This window comes from Periplaneta americana, chromosome 6 (genome assembly GCF_040183065.1).
Source record: "Periplaneta americana isolate PAMFEO1 chromosome 6, P.americana_PAMFEO1_priV1, whole genome shotgun sequence".
Classification (NCBI taxonomy): domain Eukaryota; kingdom Metazoa; phylum Arthropoda; class Insecta; order Blattodea; family Blattidae; genus Periplaneta; species Periplaneta americana.
In genome coordinates, this window is record NC_091122.1 from 147338077 (window position 1) to 147358309 (window position 20233).

Consider the following 20233-nt stretch of genomic DNA (forward strand, 5'->3'; position numbering starts at 1 on the left):
AAGCAACTGAAATGCATTTCCTAAGGTCTGGAAAAGGCTGTAGGATACTGGATCAAATTCCAAATACTGAAATTAGAAATGATCTCATTGTAGAGGATAATGCACATTAACTAACCTGATACAGAAGTGATTGTATAAACTATACAAGTCACCAAGTAGGAACGTGGGTAGCGAGAAGTGCGCCATAGAACGAAATAATCACGTGCTTTTAAGAACCAGTAAGGTTCAGTCAAACTTGTTTCATTGCAGTGGAAAGTTTCTCTCGAGGTGACTCTGTTTATTTGTTTCATTACGTCTATAATTATAGTTTTAGTGCTAAGTCATAGAATTAGAGTTATAGTTGTGTACAAGAGTGTAGTAATTAAAGAAAGTAAGTAAAGAAATTGAAAGAGAGAAGTCCTGAAGAGTCAAGCCAGAAGGCTGGTGCACTCTTGTTCCAATAACTGACATTGCCAGATCTCAGCTGCAGCGTGTGATATCGGCATATGTGAATGTAGCTACAATAATTTGTCTCTGACAGTTTGTACCAAGACATTTCATCCCAAACAATTTGTCACAGCACAAACTGGTACCATTAAAAATTTTGTCCCAGTAAATTCGTCCCAGGTTTGTGCCAAGGAAGTTCCAGTTTTTGGAGAAACAGTTTATATCACAAATTTTAAAGGCATACTGTACAGCAAATAACAAATGAGGCGTAAAAAAGGCCAAGAACAATGTGGTGTGGCCAAGTTTTCGTTCCCTGCAAAAAGATGGTCAAAAGAAGTAAGTGGGTGATTAGGTGATTTTAATAAGAACGTGTTGAAGGGATAACATTTTTTTTTCATTTATGACCATGGTATATATATCCCGCAATGGGGAAATTGGTTAGAGAGATGGAAGATGGTAAATCTGCATCCAAAAACTGTGTTAAGCATGCCGAGAAATTGTGGAAGGTCTTTTTCAAAGATGACCTTTAAGTGCCAACTTTAGGAGTCCAGTGGATCTTCAGAATGGTCCATTGTTAAAACTGTTAATGAAAAATCTAATTTATATATCTCTTAGCGATTTTTTGTTTCAATTGCTTAACTGAAGTATTTGATTATGTCTTCATCTTACTTTTATTTAATATTTCAACACGAAAATAGTATTCTGACATATGTAGGTTACATGTAGTCACTACACGATATCCTTATATACAAAGTGGATGATTTTATTTTTTCTGCAGTATAATTCAACTTGACTTTTTAATATACTGAAACTACATAATTTTATTGTTTAATTAATTTAAATTAAGTACGTTGTAATTTGTGACAAAATTAACTTAACTGAATTAACAAATCTATTGTTTTCATATTAGTTGAATAGTTTTCTTCTTTCACTTCAAACATTAATTATATTTAGTAGTTATAGATAAATAATATACTTATGATTGTACGCAAAGTGCTAGTGAATTATTAATTCAGCAACAGCTGTTGCGAACTGATACTGAAGTTACATGTCGAAATACATAGTTTTATAATTTCTTTCATTCATGCTCCGATTTAAAATCCGCCGTTACCACTCGAGTGTGCAGAAAACATTGCAACCTCGCAATATATATCTCTGTCTCTCTTGGCGCGGCAGCCCACGTTCCTACATGGCAAAGAATATACATGAAGAGAATGCAAGAGAACCAGATCACAAAACAGGCACTAAATTATCAGCCCTCAAGCTGCTGAGACGACCTAGGAAGAAATGGCAAGAAAATGTGAAGATGAAACAGACTTGATAATGTAAACCTTGAGAGGAGGAGGAGAATGATGATGATGATGATGATGATGATAATGATGACGATGATGATTATGGTATTGAGAAGTTAGATATATGACAGATAGCCCGCTAGTTCCAAAAGAGTGTTCTCAGTATTTGTGTAATGCAATACATTAATACTGGGTGTTCATTTCAAAGTGTGTCATGACGTCACTGTTGTGAGTCAGCGATTTGAAGCGAGTTTCAGCTTTTATGTCAGAGAAGTTGCCTATTAATCAAGGCGTTTAATCTGAACTTGAGAACGTGTATGGTATAACTTGAACGTCGTATCAACAGATGGCAGTCTGTACGGTCTGTGTGCTACCATAACCTCTTTCGAACTGTGTTTTGCGCGCGCAAGTTGTACGCAGGGTATTTGTTATCATTGGTTGCATACGGCAACATTCCATAACACAAATCAAATGCTCCGTGTCCATGTTGACCGTCGAAGTTAATGTCAACAAATACGTAAGTAATTGTCTTAACCCTCTCCCCATATCCCGACAGTAAGAACCAACCTCAGTACGTGTTTCCAAACAGTTCACAATCCTGCCACTACAGGTGTTACCGTACATATCGGTAAGTACTCTTCAGAATGAACGTCGTACTTGCTAGGCAACTTCTCTGGCACATAGGTAATACGCCTCTGTGGAAGTGTAGGAAGATTGAATTCTCTAGGCTCAACGACTAGCTACATGACGGCATACAGCGAGCCATGACACACTTTGAACTGAACACGCAGTATAATATATTAAAGAGTTTTCTAACCCTTGTCGTCCACTAAATGGTTAACACTATGTTGACGTCATTGATGAAAGAGCCAGTCAGAGCCATTCACCTCACGTTATTTCAATAAGCAAAGCCGCTATCTCTAGACAGATAATGTGGAAGTGAACGAAGTTTACCATGCATTGTTAAAATATGGCATTTTGTTTGAGATTTACTACTGTGAACGATATTCGTATTCAAGGTGGTTAAATATTCAGGCCAGAGTACAAGAAGACTTAGGAAAGAATTTTTCATTGGCATTTCTTTGCTCTCTGCTTGAGGAACACGTGCACCAATCCCTTAAGATTCTTTCCGAAGTTATACAAAATGTGAACATACGTCATTACTGATGTCAACATAGCATTAGCCATTTAGTAGACAACAAGGGTGCGGAAACACTCTAATAATTAATCTAACTTTATAAAATATCCTCCTCGAGAGAAAGACATATGAATATGGAAATGTTTTTATTATAAGTTAAAGAACACTGGAACAATTGTATACTAATTTTCTTAAAAGAGTAAATCTTTTCCATATAAATTTCGGGTTTCAAAATGTCATCTACTGCTTTTTCAGGAGTTTTTAAATAGAAATTCATAGTCATCAAATTAAACTTATAACATTGTACACTTCTAGACAATGCCACATCAGTTGTGGACTTGGACTTGGTAATGATCATCCGATCCGATGCAATCCATGGTGCAACAGCCCATGAAGGGCCAAGGCCGACCATCTGACTGCTGGCCTCAGCAGAAGTGAACGATCATCCAACCAGAACAGAGATATCGTGTGGTCAGCATGATGATCCCCCTAGCTGTTATAATTGATTTTCGAAACCGGATTTTACTACCTATCATAGCTCTCTAAATTCATCACGATGCTGGATGGGTACCAGTCCCGTCCGTATACTGGCCACTGAGGACTAGAAACAGCACCCATTCCATCGAGTTGAAGCATCATACCTTAGACCACGATGCTACAGGCATAGGACTTTCAAAATGTATTGCCAAGTTACAAATATTTTAAAATTAGTGTTTGAGGTGAAAGGGTTACAGCATTGCCACTTTGGCCGCATATGTGACTCAGTGATTGCGCTATGGTCTTCCATCCAAGCAGCTCAGGTTCGATCCCCAGCCAAGTTGTGATGGACAAAGCACACATTGCAAAGGGATTTTCTCGAGTTACCCCATTCCACCAACACTCTCTACCTCCTCCTCTTTCATCTATCATCTGCAGTATAGGTGTTCCACTTTATGGTAGCAGCTCTCTTATGTCCTTGTTGCTGTGATGTGTTTGTTATTTTTCAGATTTGGTTGAGATAAGAAGTCAGGAGGTTTAAGCATGTGAGGCAAAAAAAGTTTACTTCCACCTCCCTTACTTATAATACTACAATACTAACAAAGAATATTTATCTTGGAATGTAGGCTTTCACGGCCAGCATTATATGGATCGATGTTATCTGGGCTAAAGGGCCGTGGTTTGTTGGCGCTGTTGCTACTGTACTTTTCGTCTGCTGCTGTGGCAGACATCATCAGTGATGTGGCACACAGGAACGCAAAGATCTCCTTAGCGTGCTGGTAACGAGTGGGACTGTGGCTGGTTGCCTTGCGGTCTGCAGAAAGGAGAATGGTTCCCTCAGTCACAAAGCTTACAGAAAACTCACGCACACAGATCGCTATTTACACAAAGATTCTAACCATCACCCAAGACAGAAGCAAACGATGACGAAAACTTTGTTCGACCGGGCCAAGCGGATTTCCGATCCACAACACCTCTATCAAGAAATCGGCCATCTTAGATCTACACTGGAGGCCAACGGCTATTCTGCAAGAGAGATCAAAAGAGTCTTGAAACCTAGATTGCATGCACTGTCCAGTCCGAGTTAAGGCCCCACCAAGAGAGGCACCGTATTCCTGTCGTAGTTTAAACAGGTCACAGATCACATCAGCAAGCTATTAAAACAACACGACGTAGAGACAGTCTTCCTTCCAACAAAACAGACCTGCAGTTGGTTACATTCGGCTAAGGACAAACGTGACCGATTATCGACTACTGAAGTATACAGGATCCCGTGCTCCTGTGGCTCAGTATACATAGCGACGACTCAACGTAGTTTCAAGACCCGAATTTCTGAACATAGAAGAAACTGCCGCCTAGGCACATAGATAAGTCAGTAGTAGCCAAACACGCGTATAAAGAGGGGGAGTACATCAGGTTCGAGGACACTGAAATCCTAAGTGGGATGCCACACTTCTATGCCAGATTACATTGAGAGGCCATTGAAATCTACAAACACAAGAATAACTTCAATCAGAAGGAAGAAGGCCTTAAAGTCAGCCAAGCATGGTACCCAGCCCTGAGAAACACAAGCATTAAACCATTCATACAACAGCCAAACACGACGGTAGCTCATCACAACACATCAGCCAACAGTGTGGACCGCAGCGACAACTCGTGCCACGATCCATCCTGACCTTAAATACAGCAAGGCAACCAGCCACAGTCCCAGTCGTTCCCAGGACGCTAACGAGATCATTGTGCTCCTATGTGCCACACCACTGACGATGTCTGCTGCAGCAGCAGACGAAACATATGGTAGCAACAGCACCAATAGACGACCTTAAATACCGCAAGGCAACCAGCCACAGTCCCAGTCGTTCTCAGCATGCTAAGAAGATCTTTGTGCTCCCATGTGCCACACCACTGATGATGTCTGCTGCAGCAGCAGACGAAACATATGGTAGCAACAGCGCCAATAGACCACGGCCCTTTAGTCCGGATAACATCGATCCATATAAAGAGTATTTATCATGTGTGTGAACAGGATTTTAATTACATTCTACATCAGACTATCTTTGCTTATATTTACACTTCATGCATCACTCAATCCGGCACTTACTCCGAAACAACGGACTGCTACGACAAAGTGATAGATCTATAGTTAAAAGTAGGCAAAAGTATTGTTTCTGATGCTGAAGAGCTTGGGGCTCTGCACACTTGGGCTTATTAGGTACTCATCTGAGGACTCTGTCAGGACTGAGGTAGGATGGCCTGTCTGTCAGCATTGGATTCACGAATACTACTCAGGCTATCATATATAGGATGCACAATAGGGTCAGTGCAAAACCCGATTCAGATGCAACAGCTTGTGACGTTTTACTTGCACATGCTTTTAGTTGCAAGCAAGTAGGAGTGCGTGAACCATAAAACTGAGCAATTTTTAGAACTAAATGCCTCCAAATTGGTGTTCAGTCTTCGTTCAGTTCCAAAAATCACTCAGTTTTACAGTACACACACTCCTTCTTACTTGTAATAAAAGCATATGCAAGTAAAATGTCAGGAGAATGGAGAAAGTTACACAACACAGAACTGCACACATTGTATTCTTCACCTGACATAATTAGGAACATTAAATCCAGACGTTTGAGATGGGCAGGGCATGTAGCACGTATGGACGAATTCAGAAATGCATATAGAGTGTTAATTGGGAGGCCGCAGGGAAAAAGACCTTTGGGGAGGCCGAGACGTCGATGGGAGGATAATATTAAAATGGATTTGAGGGAGGTGGGATATGATGATAGATGTCTGGACCAGGCTTAAGGCTAAGGCCATGGATCTGACACTGATCCGGTCCGATTGCCACTTTGTACAGCACTGCACACAAGGCTTGGATGACTCCAAGTCAGGAAGCTGCTTGTGATAGCTTGTTTTGGAACATTTGGTGGTCCATGAAGCAATTGAATTTTTTTAAACATTACTAAAATGTGAACCAATATTACAACTTTTGTTTGACTAGTAGGCAATGGTAATAGAAGTAAACTGGTTATTTTTTATATTTATTTATTTTTTGCAACGGCAAAGTTCTTAACTTGCCATTACCGAGTGAGTTGTCACATATTTCTCTGAAATTGTAATCACTAGACCACAGAACTTTATGCACTAAAAAGCCTGAAAATATGCGTGCAACTATGCAGTAAAAAATACATTTCCCTTTTAAATGCATAAATTTATTCTTAATTTATTTTATGCTCGACCATGCCGAAATGTAGTAATTATACATCTGGTAGCAGCTCATTAAAGTACAGGTGTTTTCAGCCAATGAGAACTCAGCTTACAGGTCTTCAGCCAATAACAAGTCAGCTTTGTACCGTTATAAAACCGCAAGTATCGATTATTCTCGGATATGCAATCGAAAGAGAATTAGCGAAAAGTCACAGAGGCTGGAAATCCAATACTGTCGCAGAAGGTTATGTTCTGTTACTATAATAATTAGCGTTAATTGTAAATAATATTCAAATAAATTCAATTTGTCATCTCGTTTTTCAGTGTCTAATTCAATAGTCAAGGTTATACCAAGTTTAACGGGATTACACAAGGTCAATGACATTATTGTTCCTCAGAAAAAATCAATACTTTCGCGTCTGCGCACATGTCACAATTCACGACCTAGAATAAGGTCACTTCCGATCTTGTCAGATACAAATAAAATGTATACATCTGAATACAGTAATTTCAAGTTAGAAATATGGTCGAGCATAAAAAGTCGTATGAAACTCGCCTATAATGGTAATTAAGAAGCTCGTATGAAAATTATGAAACTCGCTTGCGCTCGTTTCATAAACATCCATACTCGCTTCTTAATTACTATCGTAATAGGCTCGTTGCATAATGTACTATTATTTATTTGCTTGGTATATGTATAATTGGAATAACTATCGTACATAACTAACCTTCAACAATATCAGAAACTTTTCTTAGTGTTGTAATTTCTGTAAACAGAAGTGTATAACATTTTCAAAATATCCTACTTTTGTTTGGTGTCTGTGTAATAGTAGACTCAGGCAGTTATTGAACCACATAAATTAATTGCGCTGTGTTAATGGCGGAGCTAATGTAATGAGTGGGAAACCTGGAGAGTTACAAAAAATATACAGAATGAGTCATAATTATGTACCATAAAGTATTACAAAATATTCTGTACACCAGAACAAACATATTTTGTCATATAAATGTATAACCGATACTACATTGTTATCACAATATGGCAACATTGCGTTATATCAAAGCTAGTTACCTGTGGCTAAAATCGGAACTAGCAATCAGTGTTGTTTTGTGGTTAAAAAGAGATGTTTTCATAGTTGGCCATGTCTTTAGTTATGGTTTTTAGTTTACTGAATTGCATAACATAACAGCACTAATATAGTGGAATTGTTTCTTACTTCACTGTAAATGAAGATCACTGTTTGTGTATTAGTGCCAACTGTTATGTTATGCAAGTCAGTAAAGTAAAAATAACATTAATCTCAGTTACAATATTCAACATCAGGATTCAACAAAACACCACCATAACTACAAGACATGGCCAACTATGAATAATTTTTTTTTTAACCACAAAACAACACCGACTGTTAGTTCCGATTTTGGCCATGGGTAATGGCAGACAAAGAGTTTGTAATATATAACTAGAGACACCAACGGCGCTAGTGTAGTGTACAAAATTGAACCGCTGTTTGGCTGCCATTAAAGGGAGTTGATACTTCGCCGGGATTGCGAGCAGTTCATGCTAATTTGAGGAGTATGAGTGTATATGAGTACACTTGAAGGGAAATAATAAGAAAATGGTGAAATACTGCGCCGCAAATAATTGTTCTAACATAGCTTACTATTGTAGGATGCCCAGGAAAGCATTGAAAGAATATTCTAAATGCAGTTCCACCTTTGAATGTGTTTACAGAATGTCGGAACATTTCTTGGATAAAGTTTTTCCAGAAACACATTAATCAGGTTTATACGGTTTATTTCAACAATGTATGTATTGGTTAGGTGCCATCATATTACAATAGATTGTAATAGCAAAGTGCACAAGAAAATCCTCAGACAGCATCTGTATAAAACTGTTTTGTTTCAGAATAAATGAAATCATTTATGTTCCCGTTTAGTACAATATGTACTTGTAGTTTATTGTTGAAAGTATAGCCGATGGCAACCAATTTATTACCACCACCACTACTAGTAGGCATACTAATACCACCAATACTTGGGCTACTATTACTACTAATACTAGACTTACTATTACCACCACTACTAGGCCTAATACCACCACTACCACTATTAATGGCACCAATACTAGGCCTACTGTTACTACTACCTACTAAGCCTACTGTTACCACTATTCCTAAGCCTACTGTTACTACTACTACTAGGACTAGTATTACTATTACTACTACTACTAGGCCTACTAACATCACTAATACTAGGCACTATTACCACTACTGCTAGGCCTACTGCTATTTTAATACTACTAGGCCTACTGTTACTACTACTACCTAAGCCTACTGTTACCACTATTCCTAGGCCTATTACTACTACTACTAGGCCTACTGTTACTATTACTACCTACTAAGCCTACTGTTACCACTATTTCTAGGCCTACTGTTACTACTACTACTAGGCCTACTACTACTACTACTACTACTACTACTACTACTAGGCCTCTATTATATCACTACTACTAGGCCTACTAATATCACTATTACTAGGTCTACTATTATCACTACTACTAGGCCTACTGTTACTACTATTAGGCGTACTGCTACTGTACTACTAGGCCTACTGTTACTACTGCTATCTACTAAGCCTACTGTTACCACTATTCATAGGCCTACTATTACCACTACCTACTAAGCCTACTGTTACCACTATTTCTAGACCTACTGTTACTACTACTAATAGGCCTACTATTACTACTACTACTAGGCCTCTATTATGTTACTACTACTAGGCCTACTAATACCACTAATACTAAGCCTACTATTACTTCTACTACTAGGCCTACTGTTGTTATAAGCCTACTACTACTACTACTACTACTACTACTACTACTGCTGCATTAAAAAGCCTGTACTGACCTCTAATCTATGGTCGTCAACTGTACAATTAATAGATTGTTGTATGATGATAAAAATTTATCCTTATTTTGTTTTAAATCATTGTTTCCAGAATTTTTATGATCTCATATTTCACCACTAAACATTTTCTAAGCACCATATACCTTCCTCTTCCTTTGCATGAAAGGACAAAAATATAGATTATTTTAAATATTACAGTAGATATCTATTATTATGGTCTTAAACAATACTGGTAATATTGAAAATTCATGTTGGCATTTCCATTGTTCAGTATTTCACTTATTTATCCCGAGTATATATGGGTCATATAATTTATTTTTTAACATCGCCATAGATGAATCATATAATATTTCAATAAATATAGCGTTCCTCTACCATTCATATTTATTTAATCACGATCCATCTTTGGTAAAAGATGTTTAAAACAGTGTCTATCACCAGGCTACATCAATGTATTGTGGTACTGTTTTCGAATTTTGCGCCGCAAACACTCCCTTTAATGGCGGATGCTAGCCGATTCAATTTGTGACATTTTCCTTGCCTGCCACTCACGGGTATGTGTCTCTAGTGAGTATTACAAACTCTTTGTTGGCAGACTAGCTTTGAAATAACGCAATGTTGCCATATCTTGATAACAATGCAGAATCGGCTGTACGTTTATAAGACAATATATGTTTGTTTTGGTGTATAAAATATTCTGCAATACTTTATAGTGCCTAATTACGACTCACCCTGTATAAAACATGCATTTACATGAAAGTCCAGGCTCTAGTTATTACCTTTATTGATGATATTATTATTATTATTATTATTATTATTATTATTATTATTATTAATTATTTATTAGTGATGTCAAGAAATATAGAATTGTATTAGTGCATAGGCTATTTATTGGCATATTTTAAGATTTTTAAAGGCATACTTGCATGTATATTTAGTAGGTTTTTAGGGCATGAACTTCCTGACCCTAATTATAATGTTTCGCTGCTGAAATCAAACACTGACACTAGAAATGCTCTTAAATCTAATCGGTATTACGCATTTTGAAACAAAATGGCAACCAATAAAACTATGTACAGACTACCATGCCTTTAAACTACTATGTTAGTAAATTATGAACTCTGTAAATATTGAAATACCTAAAACGTTTTTAAGTATGAAATTCTCTCTAAAGAAGAATGATAAAGTTATATTTTCATAAAGGTATTTTTTTCTGTAATATTTTAATTTATGGCAGTTGATTTGAATACTGTGTTTTAATCTGAAGATGGGTCATGAAAGAGGAAGTAATAACGGATGTTGTTATCAGACTGGGAATGATTTCACACTAAAGCTACTCCACAATTAGATAGAGTACACAAGATATAATCCTGCATGTTGCGTTCTTTGTACAGAGGAAAAACTAAACGTAAATAAAATATTAGGAATGTTCATTATGCTTTCTGTACTCTGAAGTTCTTGAGCCAGTACAGTATTTGAATATAATATAATGCATTTCAGCAGTGTTGATCGTGAGTAGAATGTGTGGCTGCAGTGTGGGAAGTTTCTAATTTTATTAAATCCCGAAAAAAAATAAAGAATTTCTTCTCATTAAATTTTGTTTAATCTGCCCATATCCTATAGCTTATGTCTTCATAATGTGATAATTAGTAGCTTCCTAGAAGTTTTACATGTTTTTCCAAAACTGAAATTGTTTTTATTTGCATGCATACAACTTATTAGTATGTCTGCAATCTCATCAAGATAGTTAATCATACTTAAATAGTATGTAGGCTCTAATAATAATAATAATAATAATAATAATAATAATAATAATAATAATAATAATAGTAATAATAATAATAAAACAATGATTAACCAGTACTCAGATTATTTTATTGTCGAAAGTTTTTACAATGTGTGGCAGAATCGTGTGAATAAAACGAGTTTAGATTTCTGATACGGTTAGGCAATAAATTAATAGTTTGATACTCATTTTTTTAAATCTTTAGTAATGGGAAAGGAAAAGAGTTACAATAATAACACAATAAAATTAATGACGATGATAAAACATAACAATAATAATTATGATAATATTTTATAATTATGCAGAATTCTGTAAAATGTAAATATTATTAATTTGTATGTTGATTTTTGTTGTTAAAATAAATTATCTTTCTTATTTTATAAAATGAATGGATTAAATTTACTGCTGTACAAGTTAGCAGTTCTAATGCATCTGCAGAGAGGGAAAAGAGAGTTAAAATTTTTGTTGTAGAAAAGTTTGTGAGTTCCAATACATATCATAGGAACATGAAAGCTAACGTTGTTGCAAAAGAATCCCAGGTTATATTATCTTTAAAGACCTTGTACAAAAATAGGGAATTGAGGTATTGGCGCAAAAATAATACTCCCTCTGTCCCATAATAATTGTCCGGTACGCTTTTATTTCTTGTCCCATAATAATTTTCCGATGTCCATAATTTTACACTGGCGTTTACATAGGAGCAAAATGAAACGCACGAATGAGTAATACAACTGTATTACTCCAGAATCAGTACAAATTGTCACTCATTTAGCAAAAGAAAAAAATTATTAGTCTGGGATCTGTATAAATTGGCCAATCATTCAACCAAAAAAAGGACATGAATACTACTTGTACAACTTTATGACTCCAGGATCAGTACAAATTGGCTAGTCATTGAGCCGAAAATAAATACTCCTAGGATTACAACTTTATTAACTCCAGGAGTAGTACAAACTGACCAAGAAGTGAAACAAAGAAAAACAATCTCCTACGAGTAAAGACGAAAAAACTGCCTGTTAGACCGGGAAGGTTGTCATTCTAACAGTTTGCCTAGAACCACAGACCTATTGCTGCAGTGCTACTGTAGCCTCGTCGTAAATGTTCCGAGGACACTCCAAGCGAGGAGGCAGGATGTTGAGGTGCCCCTTTTGCATATCGGGAATCTTGTTGTTCCCGTCATTGACTTTCATTATTTCAATGAGATTGGACTGCAAAGTGTTGAAGACGTTGTTGTGCTTGTCGCGTGTGAGCTGAGAGAAAGCTGTTTCAATGACGGCGATCAACTCCTGAATAGTTTGTGGAGCTGCCTGATGCTGGAGAGACTGAATTGCCCGGAAGTAACCCAGATCTAAAACATTCATATCCAGACTGTTTGTCGGTTGGCACACGAGTTCCAAAGTGATTCCACTGGCTGCTGCAGCGTCCATCCAGGTGCGGTCATTGGGAGCGATATGCGGACGCGCATTGTCCTGCTGAACTGACACCTGAATTCTCCCTGTGCGCGGTCCAGGAGGCCATTTTGAATTTATTGCTGGGATTAATTTGGTGATGAGCATGGATCCACTTTCCAAAGATTGCCGCCCCCATTCCCAAATGCAGCGTGCTGATTTTTTACTGGCATGACATTTCTCGGCCGCACCTGTTATGGCACCTTTCTTCACTACATCAGCCGTATACTAGTGTTTTTCAACAAAAACTCCTATAGCCCCTCCCTTCACTGTCTGTAAGGTTTTTGCTACCTCTGTCATTCACTACTGCCAGTTGTGTTCCCAGGATGTCCATGTCTGTTCAAACGTACGTACTCACTGCAGGAGTATGCTCTACTAACGATTTCCAGCTTGCTTTGCTACACTGGTTTGCATACAGTGCCATACCGGTGAGTTGAAAACCAATACCCGCTTTCGGTAATCTTCTGGGTGGTGTGCATTGCTTGTCTCGATAAGATCACGTTATTCCTCTGCATAACCTTGTGCACTGATCTACTGCGCTTCTCCTAATGTGTGCACTTCTCGTTTGCCCCGTCGTCTGTAATTACTGTAATACCATTTCGGCATACCGGACAATTATTATGGGACAGAGGGAGTAGTAGTAATAATACTTACTTATGGCTTTTAAGGAACACGGAGGTTCATTGCACCCCTCACATAAGCCCGCCATTGGTCTATCCTGTGCAAGATTAATCCAGTCTCTACCATTATATCCTACCTCCCTCAAATCCATTTTAATATTGTCCTCCCATCTACGTCTCGGCCTCCCCAAAGGTCTTATTCCCTCCGGCCTTCCAACTAACACTCTGTATGCATTTTTGGATTCGCTCATACGTGCTACATGCCCTGCCCATCTCAAACGTCTAATGTTCCTATTTATATTAGGTGAAGAATAAAATGCATGCAGTTCTGCGTTATGTAACTTTCTCCATTCTCCTGTAACTTTATCCCTCAAATATTTTCCTAAGCACCTTATTCTCAAACACCCTTAACCTCTGTTCCTCTCTCAAAGTGAGAGTCCAAGTTTCACAACCATACAGAAGAACCATTAATATAACTTTTATAGATTCTAACTTTCACCTTTTTTGAGAACAGACTGAATGGCAAAAGCTTCTCAACCGAATAATAACAGGCATTTTCCATATTTATTCTGCGTTTAATTTTTTCCCGAGTATTATTTATATTTGAGGGGCTCACAACCAGAGTGGACCAAGCCCACCAGTGATCAGTTTTGGATTAATACAATCTCGGATGAAGAAAACTTAGATTTATTCATTGCCATAACAAACAAAGTCCATAACTCATTTGTTACTTCACAGAGGGCAGCATTTCCTATGGAAGGTGAAGGTTGCTAAGCGTGAGCCAGGAACTTTAAGACTCAATATCTCAGAACTGTTCCAAATGGACTTGGTCCACTCTGGTTATGAACCCCTCATTTGTTACTGTTGCTCCAAGATATTTGAATTTTTCCACCTCTTCGAAAGATAAATATCCAATTTTTATGTTTCTTTTTCGTACAATATTCTGGTCATGACATAATCATATAGTAGTAGTAATAATAATAATAATAATAGATTACACTCTTGGTTCTGTTCCTGAGCCTTTACAGCTCTTTACACTTCTCAGGAGAAAGTAATTATTGTTTCTTTACATTGTTACTTTGTTTCCAGAAGTTTTTATGTTAAATGACATTAGTATTTCTCAGCAACACTTTGTTTGCATTTTTGATATGTGGTACATCATTCGTAACTTCTGTATTCATTTCTGAATTATTTAAAAGCAGGTGAATGACAGATAGGCACATCCATTGTTACATTGTGTTAATGCTTTTAAAAGTTTGTTTGATGAGAATGTATGCTAAAATGTTAGTTATGATAGAGAACATTTTTTTAGTATCTTTAGGACTTATATAAACTTGAATTTAATTGGTCATAATTAAAATTAAGAAGTTCTTGACTGAAATGTATAATGAAAAATTAAAATTGAAGGCAATAAAATGCGTGTTGCTTGTTTAGAATTTGTAAGCAACATAATTTCATATGTCGTAAATTGGACAGCCATACGTACATTATACAGTACAATATATACAATTTCTTTGTGCTGATTTTTTCTTATATTTATAAATACTAAGTGTTTATAAAAGAAAGGAACAATTTCTTAGAACTATTTATGTTGGAAGCACTAAAAGTAAATATAATTGGATATTTTTTTTTTATCTAGTCAGGCCTAACTGCTGTTATTATGTGTATGTAATATGTATATTTTAACTCTAATGAGGATAAACTTTGTTTCATCATAACAGAATCATGCTTTCTGATTTTACTTACATTACTAATGAAGTATGTCGAAAAGTTAAGAAGTCCTCCTACACATCTGTACATAATGCCTTAATCTCATGTCTTTGTAAATAAATTTAAATAGCAAGTTGGAAAAATAACCAGTGGTCTCTTGAATATCATGTGCTACATTTACAGAGAATTTAACATTCCGTTGTAAAATAATTATAACACCTAGGTCCAGTTTCACCAACAGATGTTAACATTTAACAGCTTGTAATGGTATTTTAACACCGAATTTGACAAAAATTCTGCTTCATCAGTCATTAATAAATTTAATAACATACAGAATATTGAACGAAATTCGAGAGGTTACATCATCTGCATAACAGAAACAAACCTCTCTCTCTCTCTCTCTCTCCTATATTGCAGATATTCTAACTTTTGATTTTATGCAAATCTAGTCTTTCAGGTAAAGCTCCCTGTAAAGCAGATTTGAATAATTTCAAGGGAAAAATTGTTCCAGGGCCGGGTATCGATCCCGGGACCTCTGGTTGAACGTACCAGCGCTCTACCAACTGAGCTACCCGGGAACTCCACCCGACACGTCACTGTGTACGTTAACAGAAAACCACAATTCCAAGTCACACAGAGGTTGTGTGCACTTGATGTGGGTCTCTGGCATTTCGTCAGCCCATGCGAGTTGTGTGGATATAAAGGGAAAAATTGAGACGGTGTCGGGTGGAGTTCCCGGGTAGCTCAATTGGTAGAGCGCTGGTACATTCAACCAGAGGTCCCGGGATCGATATCTGGCTCCAGAACAATTTTTCCCTTGAAATTATTCATTTCGATTTTATGTCACAGGCTGTTTTAATGTAATGGTTGAAGTCTGCCAGAATTTCAGAAACTACTGTTAGTTGAATTGTTTGTAAGGTTTCTGCATCTACAGCAACACAGACCAATACATTTGACATTTTCTCTCTTATTTTCTGCCACTCATCACTTTAGCTACAATTCTTATATGAGGCACGTCCATACAGTAACTTTCCCACTCATCCCACAGCTAGCAAACCATATGTTGCGTGAAGCGACTGTGTATACTTGATAGAGTAATGTCCTGGCATGGCGCATGCACTAGCGGAACTTCCTGAGTGCTCTCAATAGTTCTGTTGCATTGGTTGAAGATGGGCGCTCCTATTCCAGCTCCCGCCGCAAGTGAAGTGCGATCAGTGATAAAGTTTTTGAATGCACAGGGCATAGCGCCGATTGAAATTTATCGTCAGCTGTGCCAGGTCTATGGGCCTAATGTCATGAGCAAGCAGATGGTGCGTTGCTGCACAAGGTCGTCTGTGATAATGGTTGGCCTCCCACTGCGCTCCTCGCCATGCACATTTTGGCATCCTGCTGAAAATTGTCTACACCAGCAATGCACCATCTGCTTACTCATGTCGTTAGGCCCATAGACTTGGCACAGCTGACGATAAATTTCAATCAGCGCTATGCCCTGTGCATTCAAAAACTTTATCACTGATCGCACTTCACATGCAGCGTGACCTGGAATAGGACCATCCATCTTCAACCAATGCCACGAAGCTACTGAGAGCACTCGGGAAGTTCCGCTAGGACATGCGCCATGCCAGGACATTACTCTATCACGTACACGCAGTCGTTTCGCGCAACATATGGTTTGCTAGCTGTGGGACGAGTGGGAAAGTTACTTTATGGACGCGCCTCGTACTATATCTCTTTTTCCATTCAAGAAGGAATGCCGTAAAATTAGTGCCTCGATTTCTCTTCATGTTTCCACTGTCCACTTTTATCAGTCTTGTGTAAAGCACAATGAAATACTTTCAGAAAACCTACGGGTAAGCTAGTTCCTTTTAAACTAGCATAGTTCGTAATTCTCGGAAAGGATAACAAGATGTTATCCAACATTTTGCTGGAAAAGCTTTGTGAAATGCAAGATTATTAACAAATTGCTAACTTGTTGACATATTGTTAACAAACGAGTTAGTATTTTTTTAACATCTGTCGATGAAACCAGTCCTAGAATATTAGAGCTTATGTAGATAAACCAGTGTATATAAGAGTTGAAGCTTTTATGTTTCTGAGGAAGTTAGTGTTCATTGTAAAATCATCAGTATTAATATAGAAAACAGTAATAACCTGGATTAATCTACACAACTAAACGATACATGTTGAAAGGTGTAAATATCTGCAGTGCTGTGTTAAATTCATACTACTGAAGATGTGCACAAATTCTGCAAAACGACCAGATCTGGATGCACACTTGTTTCCTGCAGTATAGGACATGCCACTTACATTGTGTGTTGTGCTAATGGTTGCATCCCATCCATAGGTGTGAGCCCGCGCAGTGGTCGATACAATTGGTGCCTGTAACTTTGGACTTGATAATGTGAGTAAATTTTAAAACAACGCAAAATGAACCTCCTTAACATAAGTGTAAACCCGGTACTAACACAGACGATGTAAGTGGCTTGTTGTACATTTGTTACACTTACATTATGTAGATTGTTCTGCAGTATCTGTTAGGTTGTGTGTGTTGGAATTTTCCTGAAACATTGAGCTTTTGTATGGCGTTTCCCTCCATGATCATTGAAGAGGACCACAGAAATGGGCAGTGAATTAATTTTTTGAGCATAGTCCTTCAAAGTAGTTTGATTGCTATATATTTCACGAATTTAATTTTTTTATTTTGTTTTATTTCTTAAATCAAAAATATTCTCAAAGAATTATATAAAAAAAAAATTTGTATCCTTTAAAATTCACAATTAACCCTCCTGCTACCAAGGTTTATTACAATTTACTAATATCAATGGGGTTAATACAATTACTCCCATCAAAATCATATACCAATATTTGTTAAGAATTTAGAATATTTAACAATTTATGTATTATTGACTGTAGCTCTCCAAAAAATGTAAAAATGTCAAATAATCGTCCTATTTTTAAAAATGCAGGCTGGTTCTAAAGTTTCATTCCATATTGTTGAAAATGTATACAAAATTTAAAAACTTTAGATATGTTACTGGTGACACTGTAAGATAACACACCAATATAAATAGTAAATTTGAACTTGCCTCACTTCCATTTCAAGACAAACTCCTCAAAGCCGTACTCTAGTTTGGACATAGTGAACAACATAGCTGTCCACACCTGTGGAGTAATGGCTAGCGCGTCTGGCCACAAAACCAGGTGGCCAGGGTTTGATTCCCGGTCGGGGCAAGTTACCTGGTTGAGGTTTTTCCGGGGTTTTCCCTCAACCCAATATGAGCAAATGCTGGGTAACTTTCAGTGCTGGACCCTGGACTCATTTCACCGGCGTTATCACCTTCATCTCATTCAGACACTAAATAACCTAAGCTGTTGATAAAGCGTCGTAAAATAACCTATTAAAAAAAACAGCATAGCTATAATCTAAAAATGTCACAGTACTATAACATATATTGGAAATCATTTCAATTATTTGTTGAAATTTAAATATTGGAATGCAATCTATACAGCTATGAACATCTTCAAAAGATTTGTTCATAATAAAGCAAAATTATAAAAAAAATCTGTAAGTTATAAAAAAATCTATAGGAACTTCTAAAAATAAATAAATAAAAATGTAAATTAAATAAAACAAAATTTCACTTCCATTCCAAGACAAACTCCTCAAAGCCATACTGTAGTTTGGACATAGTGGACAACATAGCTATAATCTAAAAATGTTACAGTACTATAATATAAATTGGAAATCTTTTCAGTTATTTGTTGAAATTTAAATATTGGAATGCAGTCTGTACAACCATGAACATCTTCAAAAGATTTGTTTATAATAAAATAAAATTATAAAAAAATCTGTAAGTTTTAAAAATCTATAAGAACTTCTAAAAATAAATAAATAAACATGTAAATTCAATAAAAAGAATGTAGTTCTTTTTTGAAATTCAAATATTTGAACACCACCTATACTGCAGTGGTCATATCGAAAAAAAGAAAGTCGGCTAATAATTATTTCTAACAAAATCGCTTTTAGAATAACCATAACACGCAGGAATAAAAAAAATTTGGAAATCAAAGGTCATGATAATATACAGGGCGATTCATATTTATGTTCAACTTTTTATTCGTTTATCACAAGTAAATGAATTAACATGACAGGATCAAAATAGCATAAACTAATAGTCCAGTCATTAGGATTGCTTAAAATTCCACCAATATTAAAATTCGATATAAGCACCAGCATTTGCTGCACATTTTTCCAGACATGGCTGAACGTTCTGTACTGCTCTCACAAGCATTTCATTTGGCACCCAGCCACACTCCTCTCGTCTGACCATAGAATGTGTCGCAAAAGGTTAGGTTCCTCTTGAATCCATGCTAGAAGAGACTCCGCAAACTCCATTCTGATATCACAGTCCTCACATGACAGAGCTTGCACAAAGTGTGGCTTCCATGGCCGCCAATTCATTTCCTATAGCAACCACTGCACGAACCCATAGGATACACCAGATTCCCGCTGGTACTGTCGAATGGATTTCTTAGGACTTCTCTGGAAGGCCTCAATAGTGGCTGCTTTGGCCTCCTCTGTGATCACTGTTTTTGGTCAGCCAGCACTCTTCTGTTGCGTAACAGCCAGTGCGAATCAAGTTGGCGTGAAGTCTCTTGATGGTCTTGTAGTCCAGCATCGCATTTCTTCCTTTCACCATTCTCTACCATCTCTGCACCATAATTGGGGACTGCCACACCTCCATTTGAGCAGCAATTCATGTTCGACTGCACACAGACAGTCTTGTGGCCATGGTTAATGTTTTAAGATTAAACTACATTTTTCTGATTACATTAAATGTTTCGGACTGTACTGAGAACACAATGAAGTAAAATAAAATGACAGCTTCTTTTGTGCTTTTAATGATACGGAACACGGTACATTTTAGTGGTGGATTGGGTCACTTAACCTGATTGGTTTCGCTACTACAGTGTAATAAAAAGTTGTACATAAATATGAGTCGCCTTGTATATAACAATATGAATAATGACATAAATAATACGAAAGAAAATAATTTGTAACCAGATAAAATCAGAAATAATAGTACATTATGCAACGAGCCTATAATGGCAGTAATTAAGACGCGAGTATGTTTGTTTATGAAATGAGCGCAAGTGAGTTTCATAATTTTCATACGAGCGTCTTAATTACCATTATAGGAAAGTTTCATACGACTTTTTATGCTC

The 20233-nt window shown here is 37.0% G+C and overlaps 1 protein-coding gene across 3 annotated transcripts in view; it reads left to right on the forward strand.

Annotated features, from left to right (window-relative positions):
• Lnk (SH2B adapter-like protein Lnk) overlaps positions 1-20233 on the forward strand; it is a 59889-nt gene that overhangs the window by 26529 nt on the left and 13127 nt on the right. Inside the window, exon 7 of one of the 3 annotated variants that reach the window (XR_011332718.1) lies at positions 17352-17408. The exons of 1 other annotated variant lie outside the window; for it this stretch is intronic. Coding sequence is in view for 1 of the 2 variants with exons in the window: in XM_069829256.1 (XP_069685357.1) it covers positions 3172-3207 (36 nt within the window). In the remaining variant the exon portion in view is untranslated. Of the gene's footprint in view, positions 1-3171; positions 9004-17351; positions 17409-20233 lie in introns of those variants that run through there. One more of the 3 variants, XM_069829256.1, reaches the window with a different exon arrangement.